General features: G+C 38.9%; 1 protein-coding gene across 4 annotated transcripts in view; it reads left to right on the top strand.

The window, feature by feature from the left end:
* The window catches only part of PID1 (phosphotyrosine interaction domain containing 1), a 271,889-nt gene that overhangs the window by 117,494 nt on the left and 128,131 nt on the right, over positions 1-26,264 (top strand). For all 4 annotated transcript variants that reach the window (XM_079924544.1, XM_079924542.1, XM_079924543.1 and 1 more), the window contains exon 2: positions 9,247-9,393. In XM_079924544.1, the coding sequence (XP_079780670.1) occupies positions 9,259-9,393 (135 nt within the window). In that variant the 5' untranslated portion in view covers positions 9,247-9,258. The remainder of the gene's footprint in view (positions 1-9,246; positions 9,394-26,264) is intronic.

Here is a 26,264-nt window from a genome sequence, read left to right as displayed (position 1 = left end):
TGGTTGATGGTGCTATTCAAATCTTCTATATCCTTACAGCTTTTCTATCTACTCATTCTATCAATTTTGGAGAGAGCAGTATTGAAATTGCCAACCGTATTTGTGTTTTTTGTCTACTACTTATCCTTGTGGTCTATCATATTTATTTGCTTCTTCATTTTTAGAGTGAATTTCTTATAGGCAGCCTAGAGTTGGGTTTTGTTTTTGATTCAATCTCACTATATATTTCTTTTATTTGGGATATTTAGGCCATTTACATTTTATACAATTGTTGACACATTTAATTTTAAATCTTTTATCTTATTTGCTTTCTATTTGTCTTATCTTTTTTTTGGTTAACTTTTTCTCTATTTCTGCCTCTTTTTATGATTCCATTTTATCTTCTTTATACTTATATATAACTCTTTGGTTTGTTATTTTAGTCATTGCTTTATGGTTTATAGTATACACCTTTAACTCATTACAACCTACCTTCAGATGATATTAAACCACATCATATATACTGTTAGATCCTTACAATAGTATACTTCCATTTTTACCTTTTCTGACCATTGTACTAGTGTGGCAATACATCTTACTTTTATATCTGCTAAAATCCCGTACCACATTGTTATTATTTTTAGTAATTTTGAATAGTCAAAATTATCTGATAATTATTATAAATTATAGATAATTATTCATTATCTTTGAATGAATTTTAAATTATAAGAAAGAAACTTATTAGTCCATATAGTTACCCTCTTCTCTGCTCTTCATTCCCTTTTATAGATCTATATTTTCATCTTTTCTTTTGCCCAACTGACTTTCTTTAACATTTCTTCTAGAAAAGGTCCACTGGCAATGAATTGTTTCAATTTTATTTTACCTTCATTCTATACCCAGAATTCTTGATTTGCTGTGGTGTAATTTTCTTCTATTTCTTCTGCTTGGGGCTTATTGAGATTCTTTTATTTGTGGGTTTATAATTTCCTCAAATTTAGAAAATTTCTAGCTGTTTCCTCAGTTTTCTTCTTGTTTTTCCTTACTTCTCTGGGGCTCCAGTTATACATATATCAGGATATTTGAAGTTGTCCCTTAGCTCCCTGATGCATTTTTTTTCTTCTTTTCTCTCTGTTTCATTTTGAATAGTTTCTATTGTTATGTCTCCAAGTTCACCAATGTTTTTTTTCTATAATGGAATCTGTTAGTAGCACCCAGTGTGCTTTTCCCCTTTACCATTATAGTTTTTATCTTTAGAAGTTAAATTTGGATCTTTTTATATCTTCAGTATCTCTACTTACCTTTTGGAATATATGAAATACAGTTTTAATGTCTTTACCGGGTCATTATAACATCTATGTCATTTTTGGCTGGTTTTTATTAATTGATTTGTCTCTATTATGGGTTCTATTTTCCTGCCTTTTTGCATGCCTGGTGATTTTTGATTGGATGTTAGACATTTTGAATTTTACCTTGTTGGTTGCTGGATATTTTTGTAATCCTATAAATATTTTTCAACAATTTTTGTGGAATTCAGGTAAATTACTCTGAAGTACTTTGATTATTTTGGATCATCTTTTAAAGATTTGCAGGTGGAATCAGAGTGGCATTTAGTCTAGTGCTAATTATTTCCTACTACTGTGACTAGACATTGAGTACTCTACCCAGTGCCCTATGACTCATGAGTTTTTCCATTCATTGGTGGAAACAGACAATGTTGCTGGTTCTGTGTGAGCATCAGCACGTTCATCTCTAGTTCTTTCCAGTGGTTCTTTTCCTTTGGTTAGTTTCCTTTCATGTATGCTCTGATTAGTACACAACTGAATATTTAAGGGGACACGCTGCAGATTTCCAAAGTTCTCTCTGTGTGCAGATATCCCCTTTTATTTGTCTCCCTGGGCTTTCATCTCTGTCACCTTTAGCTCAGGGACTCTGCTGGGCCCTTCTCCTCCCTTCATGGCAGCCTGCAGACTCCCTCAAGGTAGTAAGCCGGACAATTGTATAACTTATCTCATTTGTGTCACATCTTTCAGAGATCACTGTCCTTCATTGCCTGATATCCAGTGTCTCACAAACTGTTGCTTCATATTTTTTTTTCTAGTTTATTTGGTTGTTTTAGGTGGCAGGATCTATTTGGTTCCTGTTACTCCATCTGGACTGAAACCGAAGTAAAAAATATTGATCTTTAGCAGTTTAATTGAATTCAGTGCAATAAGACACTCATACCACCAGGAGCATGTGGGAATAACTTAGAGAAGAACAGATTTCTAAATGCTTATTCCTATCCCATACTTAATTATGTGGAATGACCAGACAATTGGCCCATTTTATTAATACTTCTCTCTATCATTCACTCACACTCTGTTAGTTGAATATTCATAATTTAAATATAGATACGGGTTAATTCAACTGTACTTGAATTTTTTTCATGAGTGGGTGGAATTTTTGTTCTATGCTCCTAGCATTTGTCATTTTCCATCAGGGGTTGCAAATTCAGATGCCTGTAAGGGTGAAGCAAGTATAGGAGTGAAGTTGGTAAGGCATAAATAGTCACTGGTCTTTATTTATTTATTTTTTGTTTTTGGCTGCATTGGGTCTTCGTTGCTGCACATGGGCTATCCCTAGTTGTGGCGAGTGGGGGCTACTCTTCATTACAGTGTGCAGGCTTCTCATTGTGGTGGCTTCTCTTGTTGTGGAGCATGGGCTCTAGGCATGCAGGCAGCACGCAGCCTCGGTAGTTGCGGTGCATGGTCTCAGTAGTTGCAGCGCGCAGGCTCTAGGGCTCAAGGGCTTCAGTAGTTGTGGCTCGTGGGCTCTAGAGCGCAGGCTCAGTAGTTGCGGCGCACGGGTTTTGTTGCTCTGCGGCATGTGCGATTTTCCCGGACCAGGGATTGAACCCGTGTCCCCTGAATTGGCAGGGGGATTCTTAACCATTGAGCCACCAGGGTAGTCCCACTGGTCTTTAGTATAGAAGGGAAATCTGGCACTGGGGGAAGGAGGGACCATGGTGAATTGCAGAGGAAAACGCCTAAGTAAATAAGGGCGTTTGCAACAACCAGCTGGAACTCATTGTTGCCCTGAGGGAATGCAAGTTGCTTTTGTAGATATTCTGATCTTTCAAGAGAAGTAGAAATGCAGATTTTAATCATATGTATCTCAGTTTTTGAATACTACTTCAAATTTTGATCATAAGGCAGTCTGTGAATCGAATAAAACTTATTTACAGGCTAAGTATGCCTTCAGGCTGTGAGCTTGCAACCTGTGTTCAACAATAAATTGTTTGTTAACATATATACAAATAGTTTAGAAAATTACAGAAACCACTGAAGCTAGGGATACAGCACATAGGTATTTTTTTTGTTTGTATGTGCATATGTATGTATTTCAGATCAGTAACAAAAAGTAAATAAGTAGATACACACACGCAAACACATATACACACACTCCCCTGAGTGAGTCTTTCACAAGTCTTGGGGGCTTTTTGCATACTCTGTGGGCATGGAGTTATTTTTATGCTTCTCCCACATAATCTCTTGAGAGAATCTGTGATGTTCAAAAGAAATCTTCCATAATTAAAACTGCATGAATAAATATGGGTGTGTGAACATGAGTATTTTAAGTTAGTTTAATAATAGCTATCAGTTTAATAGATATAGACAGTCTTTTAAATTTATGAATATCTGGATGTAGGCCTTTAAGCTGTAACTTTTTGGAACATGGCAGTTACTAGGATAATTTGCAGCAAGAAGCTTCATGCCAAATTGGTGTATGTCTTTCTTTTCTTGAAATACCAGATCAACACAAATTGCATTAAAAATTTAATTCTTGAAATAAAATAGTGCAATTTTGTATATGCCTACTAGAAATGGGGAGATTATCCAACCCTGCTTTACTTTTAAAAAGGACAAAAACTAACAAACAAAACCTTTGCACTAAAATGTGTTTAAATGAAAGTTGAATTTAAGTAAAATTTTCTTTTATTCACTCACGTAATTACTCCTAATCATCTAACAAATCATTTGCTGTTTATTTAACAACATATTTTTCTCATTTTTATGGGATTTTTTTGGTAAAAGTGCTAGAATAAATATTTAAAAGCAGAACTCTGAAAATATACATTAAATAGAAGCAAAAGGTTATTAGATCTAATTTATTAAAGGACACAAAAGTCATCACACCTGTTTCTTTATTCATATGTGGGGCCTGAATACACTTGTTATTTTAAAAGACAAGTGGTATACAATGTAAGGAAAGCACAACTGAGTTCCACTGATTCTTACAGAACCCTAAAGTAATAAAATGATTATGCGTAGAAAGTCAAAGCCCTACTGATTTTTGTACACTTGTACAAATTAACATTTGTTTGGGGTACTGAGTATTCTTCCATTAATTCCATTCACCCACTTGTTCCTTGCGGTTCTCTTGAGAACATTTGCAATATTTTTGAAGCTTGATTAGGGCATTACTGAATCAGTAATTTGCAAGTTAAAACTGACCATTTTAGTCAGCCTTCAAAATGCAAAGATGAGCCAGGGATTAAAACCTTTAATGCCTTCCCTCTAATTTGTGTGAAGGCAGTGTGCCAGTTATCTTAGAAAAAGAGGAGGCAGGATTTGCCTTCCAAAGAAGTTCTGTATTTTGGATGCAGAATCAATACAAAGGTGAGATACGCTGGATTTGAATTGGTAAAATATGTAAATCTCTGCCTGCTAAACTGTCAGAGATTAATGTCTGAATAGGAGTGGGAAGCGCCAACTGTAAAATTATACAGGGCATGGCGATTACCCCATCTGCATAATGGGGCTCGATTTAGAGGCTCTATTTTAGGATCGCACATAAAGCACCAAATGTAGAAAGCAGAGCTTTGTTTAATTTGTCCTAGGCAGTGCCCTAATTTTCTGCAACACTATTCACGTCCCTTCTTGAAGAATGAATAACACATTTTCTTTATGGAACCCTGTGCATCCGTCATTTGGGGACTGTAGCTTTTCCAAGCTACTCTATTAGATTGCTCTTGTGTTGCCTTTTTATGATGCTACTGGATTATGTTATTTGAGGTTGCATTATCTTTATTGCACTTGTATGTCCATGCAAAGCACAAGTGATATGATTTTTGACTGGTCATAACAAGCATTTTAAAGTTGACAGATGAGAAAACTGAGGCCCAGGAAGTATAAGGCCATGCAGTTCTGACAGAGTCGGTTATAGCAAATGGGTCTTGGCTACTCAGCAAGAATTGTGTATTATTGCAGGTACAGTATTCGACTGTCTCTTGAGACTTGGGATTCCTCTTCTTTTGGCAGTAGCTCAGAGAGCTTTGCCTTAAGTATTAATAACTAGGGACTAAAGTACTTTCTTTGGATTATTATTTGGTGCCTGGTCACTACGGCTCAGCCTATTCCAATAACTAAGTGCAGGATTCGCTATTTTTTTTTAAAGATAATGTTGCTGTTCATTTATGCAGATTAACATTTATGAGGTCCTTTTAAAACTTTCATCTCCGTTTTATTTTTACAGATGATTTTTTATTAAAAAGTAGTTTTGTATTGGTGAGACTCTGAATTTTTTGGATCAGACACCTCACTCAAGCTCACTTAAGCATAAAAGGCACTGTATTGGTTCATTCTGTCAGTAAGCCTGTGGATAGATCTGAGTCAGATGCAGCTGGATCCAGGGGCTCAGCTTTGTCTTCTGTGACTTTCCATTTCTAAGCTCTCCTGTTGTCTCTGTGTGGTCTCATCATTCACCGACGGACCTCGTGGGAAGAGGTCAGCAGCAGCTCTGAACTCTTTACCCCCTTTTAGCAAAAAACCTACATTATCAACCTCCCAGGTGATTCTGTTCAGCCAGTCTTGAGTTTCATCTGAACCAATTCCTTTGGCCAGGTACATGGGGTTACTCCGATGGTCAGCCTGTGTCACGTATTCTTTCCCAGTGTTAGGGGGTGGGGAATTATGAATGACAGCCCCATTTCACAAAGCAGCCTATGGTAGTGGAGAAGTTTCCCTAAGGGAGGGGCAGAAGAGTGTTCTTGTCAGAAGCAGCTCTAGCTATTACACTTCGACCACTGAAGGTTTGCAAGACAGACTCAGAGTTACATAAAAATGTTAACTTTCTGTAAAAGTATGTATTGTTGTAGACTCAATGATTCATCACATAATCTACATTTTATTTCCCTCTTTACTTTCATCCTTTCACAGTGGACAAAAAAGACAATGCCATTAAAGAAAAAAAAACCACTTTTTTTCTTTAATGTTTTAAAGACATTAAAAACAACTTTCTCTATTTCACTTTCAAATATTGTCTTAGCCTTTTTCTTTAGCTCTTGTAAGGAACTTCTCATGTAGAATTGTTGTCATTTGATTTCACAGTCTCTATTGATTGTGAGAAATCTTTCAAGCAGAGGTTCACATTTTATTTCTGTTCCAGCTGTGCCTCTCACAGTGCTGGCTGAGTGGGGTTATTGAGTAAAGGTGGGTGGTTGGATTGGTGAGTGATTACAGGGCAGCTATCTACCTGGCTGGAGATGCCCAAACTCTGTAGAATTATGTAGTTGAGGTTACACCACACATTGTGTTGAAGCTGGAATTTGAACTCCCTTATTTTCCTATCCCTAAGCTTATTTCTTTTACTTAGCTCCCAGGCAAGGGGGCCTTACATGTGCCCATCTGTAACTTCCAGTCTCTCTCTGTGCCTGGTCATTGAACCATTTGGTTCTGACAGGAATTACAGTGGGGACAGGAAGACAGTGTCAGAACTTCTGGGCAGCTTGACTGTCCAACCCGCATGAGAACACGGCCACTTCTAGTGCCATCTTTGGGACCTTCCTGTGTGGCACGAGTCAGGCCGAGTTGAGCTTCAATTTCATGTACCTCTCGTAGAGCGCCAGCAAAACGGCAGCCGAGGGAGAGTGTTCCCACTTGCTCATGACTTTGTCTTCTGAGCCCCTCTCCCTTTATCATCGTCATCCCATAGCTCCAGATAGTTGCTCACAGAGGCAAACTAACTTCAGCTGTCCCTCCCACGGATCTCTGTTGCTCTTCCCAGACCACTTTGCAACCCTAAACCTGCACCCTCTTGGACTGGAATCAATTAAGAGCAAAGATAGAAACTTCCAGATTAATATGAAGACTTGCATTTATGCAATTAATATGAAGATTTCCTTCCATTTAAAAAACTGCAAATCACTGCTCCTTGGGAGACCTAAGTGCAAGTCTCTCTCCCATTTAAAAAATATCAGAGCTGGCAACTTTGTATTCTAAAACGTGGCTTTATCAGTTAGGGTTAAGTCAGAAAGACAGAAGTACTAGGAGATATATATTAAGAGGTTTATTCAAGGAGTTGGCTTATGTGATTGTAGGGGCTGGCTAAGCAAGTTTGAAATCCTTAGGGTAGGCTGTCAGGAAGGGTGGGCTGGAACGCTGACATAGACTGAAATAGCTATTCACAGGTGGAATTTCTTCTTCAGGGAAGCCTCAGCTCACCTATTAAAGCCTGTAAATTGATTTAATCAGGCCCACCCAGATTATCTAAAATAATCTCCCTTACTTCCATTCAACTGATTATGGACTTTAACCACATTCACAAAGTACCTTCACGGCAGTACCTAGATTAGTATTTGATTGAATATCTGAGCATGGTAGCCTAGCCAAGTTAACTTGTAAAACTGATCATCGAAGTGGTCAGTTGGCGTTCTGGTAGATTCTGTGTGGACTTGTGAAATGCAGGCCTTGAAATCCTGATACAGATTTCAGAACCTCTACTGCCTTTATATTGAATTGTATGGGAACTGCTTTTGGTGATTTATATTCAGGTGAATGTACCTGTGTACATATGTCATCATTCACTTCTTTCAGTACTGTGTTTGTTTCACAAGCTATAGCAGGTCCAGAAAGATCAAGTTGGAGGAAGTAGTGAGCAGGTATACTTCATGAACCCTGGTTTAGAGATCATTATTTTTACATTTGTGCTGTGTATTTTTCTTTCACTTTATAACCTGCATTACCTTCCACAAATACTCCTTGGACATCTGTGAGGTTTCAGGTGATGTTTTAGGTACTCGGGAGACTTCATTGATTCAAACAGCTTCTACTGAGTATTTATGTGTACCAAACTTAGCTACATAATTTGTGGGGCCCAGTATAAAATGAAAATCAATGTCCACCATTCAAAAAGTAGAAAAAAGTGCCATTAAAAGTACTGACAATAAAGCTTTTTCTTTTCTTCCATGAAACTCTCTCTGGAATCATGGTGGTTTTCCTTCCTTTTTTTTTTTTTTTAATTTGCTGTTTAATCCTGTTCTAAGTTTAAAAAATTTTTTAAATTTTAGATTATTGACATGAATTTATCATTCATTATTTACTGGACCCAAGTAAATGGGAGGATAATGGATGGAAAATGAGGTTAGAGCCACTTTGGGTCCCTGAATCATGCATGGGCTTGAAAGCCAAAGTAAGGACTTAGAATTTTTCAGTGAGGAGTGGGGAAGACTTGGGAGACTTCTGGCAGAAGGGTGACAGCCATGGTGGGATTTTAGAAGGATCCCCTTTGGCTGCTATGTGGCAGGGTTGGAAATGGCAGGATTAGTTTGGAAGCTGCTATAATAGACCAAACAATGATGGTACCTGGATTGGGTATATAGATAGATAGTGGTGATTAAACATGGCTGGATTCTGGGCATATTTCAAGACTAGTGCCAACAGGAGTTGCATATAGAATGAATATTTACCTAGAGTCCTGGCCTGGGGCAGCAGATAAAATGGTCCATTGAGAAACAGCGAATTTTCTGAAGTTCTGCAGCCAATGCATGGCAGAAGTAGAGAAGGCAGAAAACAGAAGTCCTGTGTGTGTGTGTTTTTCATCAGCTCTTCTCCTTTTTCATTACCTCTAGACGTTCCCCAAAGTATCTCCTGTAACATCCCCTTCCCAACATCTTCACTTATTTTGCTGAATTCAGCATGGATTACATGTCTAGAATCTCATCTATACGTATCACTTTGGAAGAACCTCTCAGAGCAAGGTCCTGGTGACTCTACCACTGCCCCATGTTTTCATGGCATCTGTGTAGGGGTTGGCTGTCTCTTACAGTTTCATTTTGGTGGTATCCTGACAGTTTTTTCCTTCTATTTCACTTGATACCTTTGGGCCTGCTCTAGTAAAACAGAATTCATAAAACAAAGTCTTTGCTACTGGGTTTGCTGTACAGTTGCACCCTGTATAATTCCAAATGAGTTAACTCTGTTTGGTTTTTTTTTTTCTCCTTTCCAGCACTTTCAGACCATGCTGAAGTCTAAGTTGAATGTCCTAACACTGAAAAAGGAACCTCTGCCAGCAGTCATTTTCCATGAGCCTGAGGCCATTGAGCTGTGCACCACCACGCCCCTGATGAAGACCAGAACTCACAGTGGCTGCAAGGTAGGAGGCACATGGCCATCAGGGAACCTCTTGGTGGGGCAGACAAAAGGATGTGTACCCTTAAGGCTCTTGTTCAAAGTGATAACTTTTTTAGGAATGAAAATGTCAGACGACTAACAGAATAAGCTCATTGAGTGACGGTAGTCTGAATCCATACCCTGCTCTATTTTTCTTGATGATATAGCACTCTTCATCATTTTGGGGTTCACATAAAGGTATAAGTTTGGTATGTGTGAATGAAATAGTTTTCTTACCATATTTTCTTTTTTTTTTTAAACATCTTTATTGGAGTATAATTGCTTTACAACGTTGTGTTAGTTTCTGGTGCATAACAAAGTGAGTCAGCTATATGTATACATATATACCGACATCGCCTCCCTCTTGCGTCTCCTTCCCACACTCCCTACACAACCCCTCTAGGTGGTCACAAAGCACCGAGCTGATCTCCCCGTAGGATGCAGCTGCTTCCCACTAGCTATCTATTTTACATTTGGTAGTATATCTATGTCCATGCCACTCTCTCACTTCGTCCCAGCTTACCCTTCCCTCTCCCTATGTACTCAAATTCATTCTCTACGTCTGTGTCTTTATTCCAGAATCATTCATCAGAACCATTATTTTTTTTAGATTCCATATATATGTGTTTGCATATGGTATTTGTTTTTCTCTTTCTCACTCTGTATGACAGATTCTAGGTCCAGCCACCTCACTACAAATAACTCAATTTCATTTCTTTTTATGGCTGAGTAATATTCCATTGTATATATATGTCACATCTTCTTTACCCATTCATCTGTCGATGGACACTTAGGTTTCTTCCATGTCCTGCTATTGTAAATAGAGCTGCAATGAACATTGTGGTACATGACTCTTTGAATTACGGTTTTCTCAGGGTATATGCCCAGGAGTGGGATTGCTGGGTCATATGGTAGTCCTATTTTTAGTTTTTCAAGGAACCTCCATACTGTACTCCATACTGGCTGTATCAATTTACATTCCCACCAACAGTGAAAGAGGGTTCCCTTTTCTCCACACCCTCTCCAGCATTTGTTGTTCGTAGATTTTTTGATGATGGCCATTCTGACTGGTGTGAGGGGATACTGCATTGTAGCTTTGATTTGCATTTCTCTAATGATTAGTGATGTTGAGCATCCTTTCATGTGTTTGTTGGCGATCTGTATATCTTCTTTGGAGAAATGTCTATTTAGGTCTTTTGCCCATTTTTGGATTGGGTTTTTTGTTTTTTAGATATTGAGCTGCATGAGCTGCTTGTATATTTTGGAGATTAATCTTTTGTCAGTTGCTTCATTTGCAAATATTTTCTCCCATTCTGAGGGTTGTCTTTTCGTCTTGTTTATGGTTTTCTTTGCTGTGCAAAAGCATTTAAGTTTCATTTGGTCCCATTTGTATATTTTTGTTTTTATTTCCATTTTTCTAGGAGGTGGGTCAAAAAAGATCTTGCTGTGATTTATGTCAAAGACTGTTCTTCCTGTGTTTTCCTCTAAGAGTTTTATAGTGTCTGGCCTAACATTTAGGTCTTTAATCCATTTTGAGTTTATTTTTTTGTATGGTGTTAGGGAGTGTTCTAATTTCATTCTTTAACACGTAGCTGTCCAGTTTTCCTAGCACCACTTATTGAAAAGGCTGTCTTTTCTCAACTGTATATTTTTGCCTCCTTCATCAAATGTAAGGTGACCATATGTGCATGGGTTTATCTCTGGGCTTTCTATCCTGTTCCGTTGATCTATATTTCTGCTTTTGTGCCAGTGCCATTCTGTCTTGATTACTGTAGCTTTGTAGCATAGTCTTAAATCAGGGAGCCTGATTCCTCCAGCTCCGTTTTTCTTTCTCAGGATTGCTTTGGCTATCCAGGGTCTTTTGTGGTTCCATACATATTGTGACACTTTTTGTTCTAGTTCTGTGAAAAATGCCATTGATAGTTTGACAGGGATTGCATTGGATCTGCAGATTGCTTTGGGTAGTATAGTCATTTTCACAATGTTGATACTTCTAATCCAAAAACATGGTATGTCTCTCCATCTATTTGTATCATCTTTAATTAATTTCTTCAGTGTCTTATTGTTTTCTGCATACAGGTCTTTTGTCTCCTTATGTGGGTTTATTCTTAGGTATTTTATTTTTTTGTTGGGAGTATTTCCTTAATTTCTTTTTCAGATTTTTCATCCTTAGTATATAGGAATGCAGAAGATTTCTGTGCATTAATTTTGTATCCTGCTACTTTACCAAATTTATTGATTAGCTCTAGTAGTTTTCTAATAGCATGTGTAGGATTCTCTATGTATAGTATCATGTCATCTGCAAACAGTGACAGCTTTACTTTTTCTTCTCCAAATTGGGTTCCTTTTATTTCTTTTTCTTCTCTGATTGCTGTGGCTAAAACTTCCAAAACTATGTTGAATAATAGTGGTGAGGGTGGGCATCCTTGTCTTGTTCCTGATTTTAGTGGAAATGGTTTCAGTTTTTCACCATTGAGTACAATGTTGGCTGTGGTTTGTCATATATGGCCTTTATTACATTGAGGTAAGTTCCCTTTATGCCTACTTTCTGGAGAGTTTTTATGATAAATGGGTGTTGAATTTTTCGAAAGCTTTTTCTGCATATCATATGGCTTTTATCCTTCAGTTTTTTAACATGGTTTATCACATTGATTGATTTGCATATATTGAAGAATCCTTGCATTCCTGGGATAAACCCCACTTGATCATGGTGTATGGTCCTTTTCATGTGCTGTTGGAATCTGTTTGCTAGTATTTTTTTGAGGATTTTGCATCTATGTTCATCAATGTTATTGGTCTGTAGTTTTCTTTTTGTGTGAGATCTTCGTCTGGTTTTGTTATCAGGGTGATGATGGTGGTCTCGTAGAATGAGTTTGGGAGTGTTCCTCTGTCTGCTATATTTGGAAGAGTTTGAGAGGATAGGTGTTAGCTCTTCCCTAAATGTTTGATAGAATTTGTCCGTGAAGCCATCTGTTCCTGGGCTTTTGTTTGTTGGAAGATTTTTAATCACATTCTCAATTTCAGTACTTGTGATTGGTTTGTTTTTATTTTCTATTTCTTCCTGGTTCAGTCTCAGAAGTTTGTGCTTTTCCAAGAATTTGTCCATTTCTTCCAGGCTGTCCATTTAATTGGCATAGAGTTGCTTTTAGTAATGTCGCATGATTCTTTGTATTTCTGCAGTGTCATTTGTTACTTCTCCTTTTTTATTTCTAATTCTGTTGATTTGAGTCTTTTCCCTTTTTTCTTGCTGAGTTTGGCTAATGGTTTATCAATTTTGTTTATCTTCTCAAAGAACCAGCTTTTGGTTTTATTGATGTTTGCTATTGTGTCCTTCATTTCTTTTTTATTTCTTTCTGATCTGAGTTTTATGATTTCTTTCCCTCTGCTAACTTCGGGTGTTTTTTGTTCTTCTTTCTCTAATTGCTTTAGGTGTAAGATTAGATTGTTTATTTGAGATTTTTCTGGTTTCTTGAGGTAGGATTGTACTGCTATAAACTTCCCTTTTAGAACTGCTTTTCCTGCATCCCATAGGTTTTGGGTCATCGTGTTTTCATTGTCATTTTCTTTTAAGTATTTTCTGATTTCCTCTTTGATTTCTTCAGTGATCTCTTTGTTATTTAGTAATATATTGTTTAGCCTCCATCTGTTTGTATTTTTTACAGTTTATTTTCCTGTAATTGATATCTAGTCTTATAGTGTTTTGGTCAGAAAAAATACTTGATACAATTTCAGTTTTCTTAAATTTACTAAGGCTTGATTTGTGACCCAAGGTGTGATCTCTCCTGGAGAATGTTCCATGAGCACTTGAGAAGAAATTGCATTCTGTTGTTTTTGGATGGAATGTCCTATAAATATCAATTAAGTCCATCTTGTTTAATGTATCATTTGAAGCTTGTGTTTCTTTATTTATTTTCATTCTGGATGACCTATCCATTGGTGAAAGTGGGGTGTTAACGTCCTGTACTACTATTGTGTTACTGTCGATATCCCTTTTTTTGGCTGTTAGCATTTGCCTTATGTGTTGAGGTGCTCCTTTGTTGGGTGCATAAATATTTGCAATTGTTATACCTTCTTCTTGGATTGATCCCTTGATCATTTTGTAGTGTCCTTCTTTGTCTCTTGTAATAGTCTTTATTTTAAAGTCTATTTTGTCTGATATTAGAGTTGCTACTCCAGCTTTCTTTCGATTTCCATTTGTATGGAATATCTTTTTCCATCCCCTCACTTTCAGTCTGTATGTGTCCCTAGGTCTCAAGTGGCTGTCTTGTCGACAGCATATATACGGGTCTTCTTTTTGTATTCATTCAGCTAGTCTGTGTCTTTTGGTTGGAGCATTTAATCCATTTACATTTAAGGTAATTATCGATATGTATGTTCCTATTTTCATTTTCTTAATTGTTTGGGGTTTGTTATTGTAGTTTTGTCCCTCTCTTTTGTTTCGTGCCTAGAGAAGTTCCTTTAGCATTTCTGTAAAGCTGATTTGGTGGTGCTGAATTCTCTTAGGTTTCCTAGTCCGTAAAGATTTTAATTTCTCCGTCGAATCTGAATGAGATCCTTGCTGGATATAGTAATCTTGATTGTGTGTTTTTCCCTTTCATCACTTTATGTATGTCCTGCCACTCCCTTCTGGCTTGCAGAGTTTCTGCTGAAAGATCAGCTGTTAAATTTATGGGGATTGCCTTGTATGTTATTTGTTGCTTTTCCCATTCTGCTTTTGATATTTTTTCTTTCTATTTAATTTTTGATAGTGTGATTAATATGTCTCTTGGCATGTTTCTCCTTGGGTTTATCCTGTATGGGACTCTGTGCTTCCTGGACTTGACTGACTGTTTCCTTTCCCATATTAGGGAAGTTTTCAATGATAATCTCTTCAAATATTTTCTCATACCCTTTCTTTTTCTCTTCTTCTTCTGTGACCCCTAGAATTTGAATATTGGTGCGTTTAATGTTGTCTCAGAGGTCTCTGAGCCTGTCCTCAATTCTTTTCATATTTTTTTCTTTATTCTGCTCTGTGGTAGTTACTTCCACTATTTTACCTTCAAGGTCACTTATCTGTTCTTCTGCCTCAGTTATTCTGCTACTGATTCCTTCTAGAGAATTTTTAATTTCATCTATTGTGTTGTTCATCGTTGTTTGTTTGGTCTTTAGTTCTTCTAGGTACTTTTTAAACGTTTCTTGTATTTTCTCCATTCTGTTTCCAAGATTTTGGATCATCTTTACTATCATTACTCTGAATTCTTTTTCTTGTTTCCTTTCATTCGTTTGGTCTGGTGGGTTTTTACTTTGCTTCTTCATCTGATGCTTATTTATCTGTCTTTTCATTTTTCTTAACTTTCTGTGTTTGGGGTCTGCTTTTTGTAGGCTGCAGGTTTGTAGTTCTTGTTGTTTTTGGTGTCTGCCCCCAGTGGGTAAGGTTGGTTCTTTCGGCTTTGTAGGCTTCCTGGTGGAGGGAAATGGGGCCTGTGTTCTGGCGCATGAGGATGGATTTTGTCTTTCTGGTGGGCAGGAGCACGTTCGGTGGTGTGTTTTGAGGTGTCTGTGAACTTACTATGATTGTAGGCAGCCTCTCTGCTAATGGGTGGGATTGTGTTCCTGTCTTGCTAGTTGTTTGGCATAGGGTGTCCAGCACTGTAGCCTCTTGGTCATTTAGTGGAGCTGGGTCTTGGCGTTGAGTTGGAGATCTCTGAGAGAGCTCTCGCCAATTGATACTACATGCGGCTGGGAGGTCTCTGGTGGTCCAATGTCCTGAACTTGGCTCTCCCACCTCAGAGGCTCAGGCCTGACATCAAGCCAGAGCACCAGGACCTTGTCAGCCACATGGCTCAGAAGAAAAGGGAGAAAAAAAGAAAGAAAAAAAATAAAAATAATAAATAAATAATATAAAATAGAATAAATTAAAATAATCCAATTGAAAAATTAAAAAATAGTTAAAATAAAAAAATAAGAAAGTAATTAAAGAAAAAGCAGAGAGCAACCAAACCAATAAACAAATCTACCAATGATAACAAGTGCTAAAATCTATACTAAGATAAACATAAAAATCAGAAAACAAGTCAGTTGCCGACAGGAATCCTCAAGTCTACAGTTGCTCCCAAAGTCCACTGCCTCAATTTTGGGTTGATTTGTTGTCTGTTCAGGTATTCCACAGATGCAGGGTACCTCGAGTTGACTCTGGGGGTTTAATCCCTGCTCCTTGATGCCACATGGAGAAATTTCCCTTTCTCTTCTTTGTTTGCACAGCTCCTGGGGTTCAGCTTTGGTTTTCACCCCTCCTCTTTTGGGAAGTCTGAGGTCTTCTGCCAGCATTCAGTAGGTGTTCTGTGGGAGTTGTTCCACATGTAGATGTATTTTTGATGTATTTGTGGGGAGGAAGGTAATCTCCGCGTCTTACTCTTCCACCATTTGAAGGTCTGTTTTATCTGACAGTCCAGCAGGTCCATGTTAATTGCCAGCAATATGCTCCTGTATGTATCCCACGTAGTCTGTGTTAACAAGAGCCTTATCGGAAGAAATTCAGCATAGTGATGAAGAACACAGGCTCTGGGATCAAATCCTGACTCAGCCAATTGTACTTTGTGTCACCTTGGACAGATAACGCACTCCCTTGGCCTCCATTTTCTCATCTCCCTGCGTGCATCCTTTTTTCAACCCCTGTGATGCCCCAGGGTCTTCAGAACCCTGATCTGAGTAGCTGGCTGGTCTCCTGCTCCCTGGAGAGCTTCACCACAAAGAGCTCACCACTCTCAACTCTCACCATATTTTCTGTAGCCCTATGGAACTTTGCGCCTGACAAGAAAAGTCCTGTCCTTAATGATAATTCCTCCCTTTGTAGTTGCAGTCTGAATAAAATATATCTTAAAGATCAAAAAACAAAACAAGTTTCTCAATGGTTGTACTTCCAAATCCTTTGGGGGTAATTTTGACATTTTTGTTTTTCTTCAGCTCTCAAAATTTATGCCAATATTCATGCCTCAGAACACGTTTAAAAAACGTTTCTCATTTATGTAAACCATAATGCTGACATGGAAAGAAAACCAGGAATGTAATGCATAATCTTTGTAAGCTTTTGGCTTCTTTCTCACACAATATTCTTTTTTGCATATGTTGATGAATAGAGTCATCGGTTTAGAGGTAACAAAGAAAATATGTCTTATGCATATTTTGTCATCAGAAATTTGTTTTGAGTAGTGAAATTAAATTAACGGGCAGGAAAATGCATGTTTGCCTGTGGATTTCTTTTATAACCTGTAGCTATGCTCCTTTCCTTATTGCTCTCCAGGTTAGGGAAGCAAAGATCCATTGATCTTTCCTGCTGCAGTATTCCATCCCCTCCCCAGTTCTTAGCTGTGGTCAGATTGGAGCCTGCAGCAATCTTGAGTGTGTGCACAAAACCTCACACACGTCCATTCATCCCACAAATGCTCTGGGTGCTCAGTGTCTGCCCAGCACTGGAGGCACTGAGAGCAAGACCCCACCGGGCATCCTTATGGGGCTTAACTGTTAGTTGGAGGCAGAGGGAGGAATAAGCACAGATGAACAAACATTGGCTGGTGAGAAAGCCAGTGTGTGAAGAATTTGGAGAAGAATCTGTCAGGCAGAAGGATCAGGAGGGCTAATGGTCTCGTGCATTTTAGATGGAAAGCAATGGGCCAGTGAACCTGGGAAGGTGAGAATGTTATGGTTTGTAGTGGAGTCTGGTGCGCGTCCTGCTATAGGGAGCCTTGATGTCATGGCAAGGAGTTTAGATTTTGCTCTAAGTACTATGGAGAAGCATCAGAGGGATTTAGGCAAGTGAGTTATATGACTCCATTTGAAAAAGTGTTTTTAAATGGTAATTCTGCTAAGGTGAACTTCCAGCTCCCAGAAAGAAGTGGCCAGTGGCTCTGCTTCAGTGGGAGAGAGTGGACCCACAGAATTCAGTCCCATTGTATGCAGTGCTTTTGGTGAACTGGTGCTATAAAGGAATTACAAAACTACTCATTAAATTTGAAAGTGATAAGGAATCAAATTGGCTTATATTTCCTTTAGAGATTTCCTAAAGTCATTTTGAATTCTGTTCCTGTTGGGAAAAATGGTCCCTCAAAAGCAAGGTGAAGTCAATTAGGGACCAGTATAAGGAGAAGTTTGATAAAGTCTAGAGAGCATGTTTAAATGTGAGGGAAAATGCAATTACAAAATAAAAAGACCTAGCAATGCAATCCAGATACAAAAGAGATGTGTGTGTGTGTGTGTGTGTGTGTGTGTGTGTGTGTGTGTGAGAGAGAGAGAGAGAGAGAGAGAGAGAAATATTTGCTAGGAGAATAAAAGCTGTAATATTTCTGACAAGGAATATAGGGTTCAAGATTCCCGGACTTATTTTTTTCTGTGTACTGCTTTAGGTCAGGTTTATTTATTTTACTTCTAGAGGGATGCTGAAAAAGAAATAGAAGGAATTCAGAAGAGCATGCCAAAGAGAGTGAGGGTTGCCCTGGCATCAGTCTGTGGGGCTACTTAGACAAAGGGAAATCAGCCATGATTTCAGCTGGATACAGGGAAGAACTTCTGTGTTCAACGTGAAAACCACTTGCACTGGGCTACAAAAATTTATGACCTCTTCAGCCCTAGAAATCTTGAAGAGGATATTCCAGGTGTAGATAATGATAATCCTGGAGTCAGGGATCTGGGCCAACACTTCCTGAGGTACTTTCCAGCTTTTTGATTCTGTTTCAAGGAAGAAAACCTCTAAGGTATCATCCTTCAAATTGCGTACAATAATCCACTTTACATATTTACATTTTAATTGCAAACGTCCTGGAGTTACAGCCTTTCATTCTCAGGGACAATGTCACCTTTGTGTTCAGAGTCATATTCCTTGGTTTCAAAATAACAAAACAAAGGTAGATTTTTGAGCCTTGAAATTTCTGTTTAAAATCTTCAGGCCTCCGCCATTTTTTTTTTTTTTTTTTTCCAGATCATCCCCAGGAACAAAGTGCAGTGTTTCCTCTCTGATTCTTGCGAGTAATTTAGCTCACCAAATGCCAGCTGCAGAAGGATCTCCCTCCTGGGCCCAGGCCTGCCAGGAATAATGAGTACAATGTAGCCGGGGCCCAGCTGCAGAGCCAGCATCGGGACCCTTCGTTTCCACACAGTGCCGATTCTTTTTGCCTTACAGCTCTCAAGTTGTGCTGAATAACTTTAGGTTTGGGGAGGGACAGAGGCGAGGGGAAGCAAAGGAAAGGGGAGTAGAAAATGGATTATGGTTGGCGAGGTCGAGGCCCTGGCTGTTCTCAGATTTCCCGTCTCCCTCTGATCTGTATTCTCCGTGGGTTCTGGTGGGATGGCCCCGCCAGGCTATTCATGTTGCGGGCAGCTGGGTCTTTGTGCATTCTCCTCTACTGCTGCCACTTTCTTTCTTTTTTTTTTTTTTTTTGGAGTGGAGTTATTTAACTGTACAATCCACCACCGCATACCATTAGGACGCTTGTTGGAGCTGTTCAGAGTATCAGAGGCTGTGTCTGATTTTGCAGCAGAAACGATGGCTTATCTTGCCCGTCTTCCCCTGCCTAACATGATGAGATCCTAAGGTGGCTTTGGCTTGTCAGCAAACATTTAGTAAATTAATAGTCATTGAAAACCTACTGTGTACATAGAATTGCGGTGAAAGGAATCAAAGTAGGTGTCGTGAGTGAGTAAAGCAATTAATAGTCAAGTAGGAGGCATGAGGTGAGTGCCCAGATAAACTGAGAGTGCTTCCGACACTGGTATGTGTAACAGAAACCCTTGGAGGGCGGATTTCTGGACCTGCTTTCCAAAGATTTTGATTCAGGCGCGCAGCTTACTGGTGGGAACAAGAGCCTGCACTTTAGATTTCATGTGTAATTTACATGAAAGTGGCACCTGGACGTGCTTTGAGGTTGAGGACCTGAACCAGAGAGGAGGGTGTGGACCGAGCAACATAAGTGACGTAAATGGAGACACAGTAGGGAAGTGGGAGATGTGGGGAAATGGTGTGTGTGGTCAGCTGGCACTGGGGGGGTTAGACTGGGTTTGCCACACAGCTGACCAGGAAGCTGACATCTAAGCAAAGATTGGGCTCTATCATTTTCGCATCAGATGTGCACCCTTCAGACAGCATGGTGTACAGTGTCGTGTCCTACAGGAAGTGCTTGTCCTTTTTTGGATTGAGTCACTTCCGGGCCTACTCACCAGAGGCCTCAAAGCCTTCATGAAATGGTGACCTGATGATGATAAAAATCATAATAAAATACTAATACTACAGAAATAGATGCTCGTAAAAAGCTAACGTTTATTAGTACAATAAGTAAGCATTTGCCTATGTACTTTCCATGGTACTGAGCCATTTAGTCCTCAGGACGCCTCAGTGGATCAAGTGCCATCTTCAGCCCCATTTCACAGATGAGCTAGTTGAGGCACAGGGAGGCTCAGCCTGTCCCAGGGTCCCCAGTGAGTCACTGGCAGAGCCTGGATTTGAATTTCATCACTCTGGCTCCACAGCCTGTGCTCATTCCCACTAGAGTCCACTGGCTTCTCAGTGACCAAAGACAGCTCTTAAAACTGGTGGACTGTTTGTGTCATGTGCATTTAAGCAAGTTTCTCTTCTGCAGGTTTCAGTTTCTGCCTCTTTCATAGGCCTTAACCTGGGTCATTATATATCAGGCATCCTCTTACCTAAAAGTCCAAGTACCTTGTTTAATTGAATTAGAATCTTATCTTTGCTTCTAAAAGCCAGAAGGATCAGGAGAGTGTACTCACAGCATCATAATTTCATCCCAGATATACTGCTTGGATTCTCAAATTTGGTTTTCTTTAAAAAAGGACAGTCTACGATGAGAAGTCACATGCCTTGTAACAAACATATATGGAACAAACCATGAAGTGTCCAGTGAGCTCCTGTACAGCCTTGTGGACCCTCTGCAACATCCATTCCACAGAGGTGGTCCCCAGCTACATGGTGCTTACAGTTTTAAAGCAAGACAGCAGCAATGCTGTAACAAATACACTGACACGTAACCGGAGGTTTGGGACACCTTACAGCATTTATCTTTTATTTAAAACTTTTTATAAAGTTTGTGATTAGTGGTCATTTCTAAGAAGGGAAATAACATGGAAGAGAAGTACCAAGGGAAGATGTGTGGGGAAAGAGATAAGAAGGAAAAGCAGGAAAATTAGAAGTTATTTACATAGGGCTCCTGTTTGGGTCTGGGTCTGTCTGCCTTTACTCTGGATTTACCTGGTTGTCTTCCTCTACACCCTCTCAGCATCGCTGGGCTGAGCCAGGTCCTAAGCTAGGTCTTGAGGGATGGTCTCCAGAGGGAATGCTCCTTTTGGCCACCAGGCAGGCTTTGGGAGTTGCTGGTGAATAGGGCTAGTTAAGCATGTGATGTTTCTTTCCAATCCCCTCCCTTTCCATTCCCTTATCGTTTATGCTGAGGGTGCCTTTGCCTTCATTCTGCAGCTTGGTAGCTGGCCAGCTGCCCCGTCCCTTCACCCTTCCCCGTGGGCCCCACCAGCATTTCACCTGGGCCTGCTCTCCAAGTGATGCTCCGGTTCCCAAATCTCTCCTCCTCCTGAGTGAGGCACTTGGCCTGGCATCTAAGGCCCTTGCTGTCTTCTTCCCAATTGTGAGGGCAGAAACCATCAAAGAAACTAATCTCTAAGAAGGAGTTAATGATTCATAAACCGTGACCATTTTTATTTTACTCTCTTTGAGATTGCTGTGTTTAGGCGTGCCGGTCGTAGCCCCTTGGCTCTCACAAAGGATGTGGTTGATTTACAGTTTTAGGGGACAGAGAGGAGAGTTTCTGAACTGAAGGCGTAGCAGGAAATCCTCAGCTTCCTCAGCTCCTACCATTTCATGCACATGTGAAATGGCCGGTCTTAGAAGTGGATTCCAGCAACCCCACTTATCTAAGAAGACCTCCTGATTTGAATTTAAATATATTTAAAATCAGCATCATATGTATCTATTTTCTGTACTTATATTTTGTGTTTATTTGATCCGTTGTGTATTTCATTAGAAATACAGTTCTATTTTCTCACTTTAGCTAAAGGCCCATTGTTTTTACACACTAACAGAAGGGAGAAACATTGATTAGATTGTCATCCTTATCTAATGCATTTTGCAGCCCTTTCTTGGTGTAGGTCCTTTTGGACATTGTATGAACTCAGTTATGCCAATTATAGAGACTTTCACCTTGCAAAATAAGTTTCTGATTTAGATATGAAGACAGAATACAAATAAAGCAAAAAGTAGTGATAGATGAAATAAGATTTGGGCCCATGGTCTTTATGGGTTATTTTCCTCTGAATTCAGAGTGGATGATACTTAATTCTAATTTATTTTCTCTTCATTCTTTCTCAGAGTTCCCTGTAAACAAATCAAAACACAGTCACTTCTGCGTGTCTCCCCAGATGGAGGAGGGTGAAACGTGATACGAGCTAACATCTGCTAGCTCATATCAACAAGCTTTTATTTTTCTGCAATTTTTATTCTCTGTTGATTTGTAAGTTTTCTTTCTCTTTCCTTTCCGTCCCCCTTCCCTCCTCCCTTCCTTTCTTCCTGATTTTCTTTCATTTTTTTCTTCATCCACAAGAATATATTGCACACCCTCAAGGCTATTAATAGGGACACAGAGATGAACAGTGGTGTTGGATGCTTTGGGTCGAAATAACAGGAAACCTAATTCGAACTGACTTAAATCATTAACATTTATTTGCTTTTGAATCTGCAAATTCCAGTAGGAAGGGGAGAGAGCAGGAGATGTTAGAGAGGGAACAAAAGTGTCCACTACAAAAAAGTTCTTCAGGCTTAATGACCTTGAGGGAGACACATATACTCTGCAGGGTAGGGCAGTGGTGGTTGAAGAAAATGCAGTGTCCTCGGGTCTCAAGGCAAGGGCTGCTTTTCCTCCTGTGTTATGGCCCAGCCCATTCCCTTAAATTCTTATGGAAGATGTTTCTGTATAGCAGCCCATTAGTCCAGTTTAGAGTAGAGAAAGAGAGGCAGGGTTTCAGAAGAGGTAACGGGTTCAAGCTTATGAAATTTGAGATGTCTGTGGGACCACCAGTGGCAACACCCAAAGGGCATCTCGTTAAATGGATTCGGAGCTTCATGGATGTCTTGAGGATGTTCTCAAGGAGAGTGGGGCCGGGAGAAGAGGAAGGAGTGAGACAGGCACGCCCACACACAAACTCACACATATAATCATGCTTTTTTTTTTTTTTTGACTGCAGAGCTTATGTATTCAATGACTTTTCTTTGGCAGAATCCAGTACGGTGTTCACAGTCTATATGCACATACTCTTCAGGGCTTAAATCCATGATTCAGACATCTCAACATCCTGTGCAGGAGAAGGTCTCATGCTGAATTCATTGAATCTAAGACGCTTCCAGTTTTACCACCATAAAAGGAAAAGGCTGTCACTGATCCTTTTATGATGCCATTGACGCTAACACACGTCTCATTCTTAGGATTGTTAAAACATGAAAAACAATGGCCACCTTAGACTTGGTGAAATATGTGAGCACCAATTACAATAACACGCTGAGCACGACTGGGCAGACCAAGCACAGTTCTGAGCGCTTTTCATGATTAACACATTTAATCTCCACAAGGACCTGGTGAGTAGGGACTATTATGTAATCACGCAGTTTAAGGACGGTAGAGAGAAAGAAGAATCACTGGGAAAGGAGCATTAGGAAAACCAGAGGTTGCTCTCCTCCCCACAGGGCACTGAATCACGCCTGAGCCTTCTTCTTTGCTCTTCATCCTACACATGTTGCCCACTCCCCTCACCATCCCGTTCAACTCTCAGAAGTATCAAGAGGCAAAATGGATATAAGTCTAGGGATAGCTGAAGCCTCTGTACATTATTTTAGGATTGCTCTCTGTATGTGTGTTCAAGATACAGGCTACTTACTCTGCTGCTGTGGTACCTAGTGTGGAGGGATTTCATTTATGGTTTTAATGTAAACTTTTTGGCCGTGAGTCCTAACTTATGACTTTGAATTCTACACTTTAGTCTTCCCACTGACAGCAGTGGTGACTTCAACAAAGTTCTTCATCCTTCATGAGCTCACTTTTGTTATATGATGACTAAAATCATTTCATCCTGGGAAGTGTCTTTATTTCTGCTGACAGAAGTATTTAGAATGTAGATTATCGTTCTGCCTGAATGCTTTTTGAGTAGGATGGCAGACTTCTTTAAGAGGTTAATCTTTCTCATGATTGATTTGGCCCATTGAGGGGTTCTCTGGGGATCCTTATACCTTCAAACTATTTATTTCCTGCTGCCCCACACACTGTAAGGGCTGTGGCTGAAAATGACCATTTTACTCTAGGGAACCAGATTTGACATTAAAGCTTAATCTTCGTATAATGTCAAAGATGATATCGTCCTGTATTTCCAAATTTGTAATGTCACTGCCTACTTTACTTCTTGCCTTTAAAAACTCTTCGGAAATCAGCAAAGACTCCTCAACGAAAAGTGGGAAAATAATCTAAATGAAAGAAATTATAATATTTTTGCTCTGCAATACTATGGAAAACATGTAGTCATTAAAAATTTTGTTATAGAAATTATGCTGATGAGGAAAATGTTCATAATGTATTAAATGAATTTAAAAAGCTGGTTGCAAAGTGTTATTAGATCCTATTTTTGTAAAATAAAATAATTATATGCAAATATTCATAATTGAAGGATCCTACTACGATATGAACAGAAATGATCCTGGATAGTGAGATTATAGGTAGAACTTCTGATTTTCTTATTTTTTGCTTTTTATAAATTTTCAACAATGAACATAGATTTACTTTTGTAACTAGTTTTTAAAAGTAATTATTGAAGAAAAAAATTCCTTGGATGAGGAGGTTGTCTGGAAAGTTATCTGTAAGAAACTACATTCTCCATAGAGCATTTGGCAAAGAGCTCCCTAAGTCACCAACTTAGACATTTGTTTCTTCTTTCTGCCCAAATCAAAATTTCCATAGCTTCAGGAAAAGTGACATTTCTCCATCTAACTTGTGACTTGTCTGGTGGCAGAGTAGTCTGGTCTGTTCAGCATAATAAGTGTAATCCTACTCTTATATGTTTGCAAGGATGGGGTACTGGTTTCCTCAGAGTTGCTTGGTGGCAGCCTTAGTATAATACTTAAAAGAGCAGAAATTTATTCTCACACGTATCTGGAGGCCAGAAGACAAAATCAGTATCACTGGGCAGAAATCACCATGTCGCCAATTCCACGCTCCCTCTGGATGCTCTAAGGGAGAGCCTGTTCCTTGCCTCTTCCAATTTATGGTGGCGGCAGGCATTACCTGGCTAGTGGCCACATCACTCTGATCTCTATCTCTGGCCACACTGCTTCTCCTCTTCTGCATGTATCAATCTATCTCTGCCTTTCCCTTATAAGGACATATGTGATCAGAATTAAAGTCTACCAGACAATCCAGGATAATCCCCTCATCTCAAGATCCTTAATTTATCCAAATCTGCAAAGACCCTTTTCCCTTATAACATTTACAGGCTCCAGAGGTTAGGACCTAATATCTTTGGGTGGCCATTATTTCATTTACTGTAGGTTCTACCCTTATAAGTGGGTAGTTCTAGAAGTGTAAGAACTTTCAGGCAAAAATATAACGTTCATAGTTAATAAGTTGTTTAGGTTAAGTTTATTATTTCTTGAGCCTAACAAAATTCTTTCATTGGAATTCAGAAAACTACTTAAAAAAATAGAAAAATGAGGAAGGTTGCTCCTATGTTGAGCCACATTTCTTTGTCTTATTTACTTATCAGTATTTCTGCAAAAGAAGAGATATGTTAACATTTTAAATGGGGTCAGCTTTCTCACACAAAGTTGTGAGCATTTGTAGTTAGTTATGGTTCAGCGTAGTGAGCATATTAAACACTGTTTGTAAAAAAAAGTCCACAATTCTGCCACAGGGAGTGAGAATAATGTTTTCTCCCCATTCCCAACAAAGCTTAAAGGATAATTTTGAAGATGGTTTGGAAGCAATCATCAGTGTGATGTGTGTGCCTGAGAGAAGTATCTTGTTATGAAGTTATTTTTTCTCTCATGATTTGCTCATTAGACAGTTTGTCTTTGAAACAACTTGTTGGTTTAGCTCTGAAAATTTAATCATTATGTGAATTTAGGGTTCAATTATTCAGAAAACATTTTAATTATTCTGCATGTTTTCCTGGATTAATTCTGTGGATAAAATATAGTTCCTCTGTGGTAGACTTCATCTGTTAGGCAACCAACAGAAACACCACACAGAAAACCAATTAAGTTGGCAAAAACTCATTAATAATATGCTTTATGGTTTGTTTGCAGCAGAGATTGTACTACTTGTTAGAGATGGTTACAAGGTTATTATAACTTGCAAACTAAAATCTGCTTTATGTAAATATAATGCTTGAATACAATTAGTTAATGTTTAAAAGACGTTTTAAATTATATATATTTTCTACTTATCATTCTTTGTTATATCATGTTTTTCCCAGTGTTCTATTTACATTTTACATTAGAGGCACCTGTAATGAGGAAGTGAAATGTTACAGCAACACTTTGACTGATACTCTAGGGCTAGTTTAATTCATTCTTTGTTAAATGGAAAAATGAGCATTAAATAAGGACGCATTAGACAATATAGACTGTGATAATAATCTCATACAATCCTGAACTTATTTTTGCAGAAGATTTTTTAGCCTCAAATTTTTTAAATCAAAGCAATATCTGCATGAATAAAAGCTTTAAATAATAATGAAAAATGAAACATAAACTATATCTCTCCCTCACACCCTAGCCCTGGTTGAAAGGGAAATTATATCAACAGTTTCTTCTTATATTGACTT

The sequence above is a fragment of the Stenella coeruleoalba genome (genome assembly GCF_951394435.1).
Source record: "Stenella coeruleoalba genome assembly, chromosome: 6".
In the NCBI taxonomy this organism is placed as follows: Eukaryota; Metazoa; Chordata; class Mammalia; order Artiodactyla; family Delphinidae; genus Stenella; species Stenella coeruleoalba.
The sequence above is the reverse complement of the archived record's forward strand: the minus strand, read 5'-3'. Positions and strand labels throughout refer to the sequence as shown.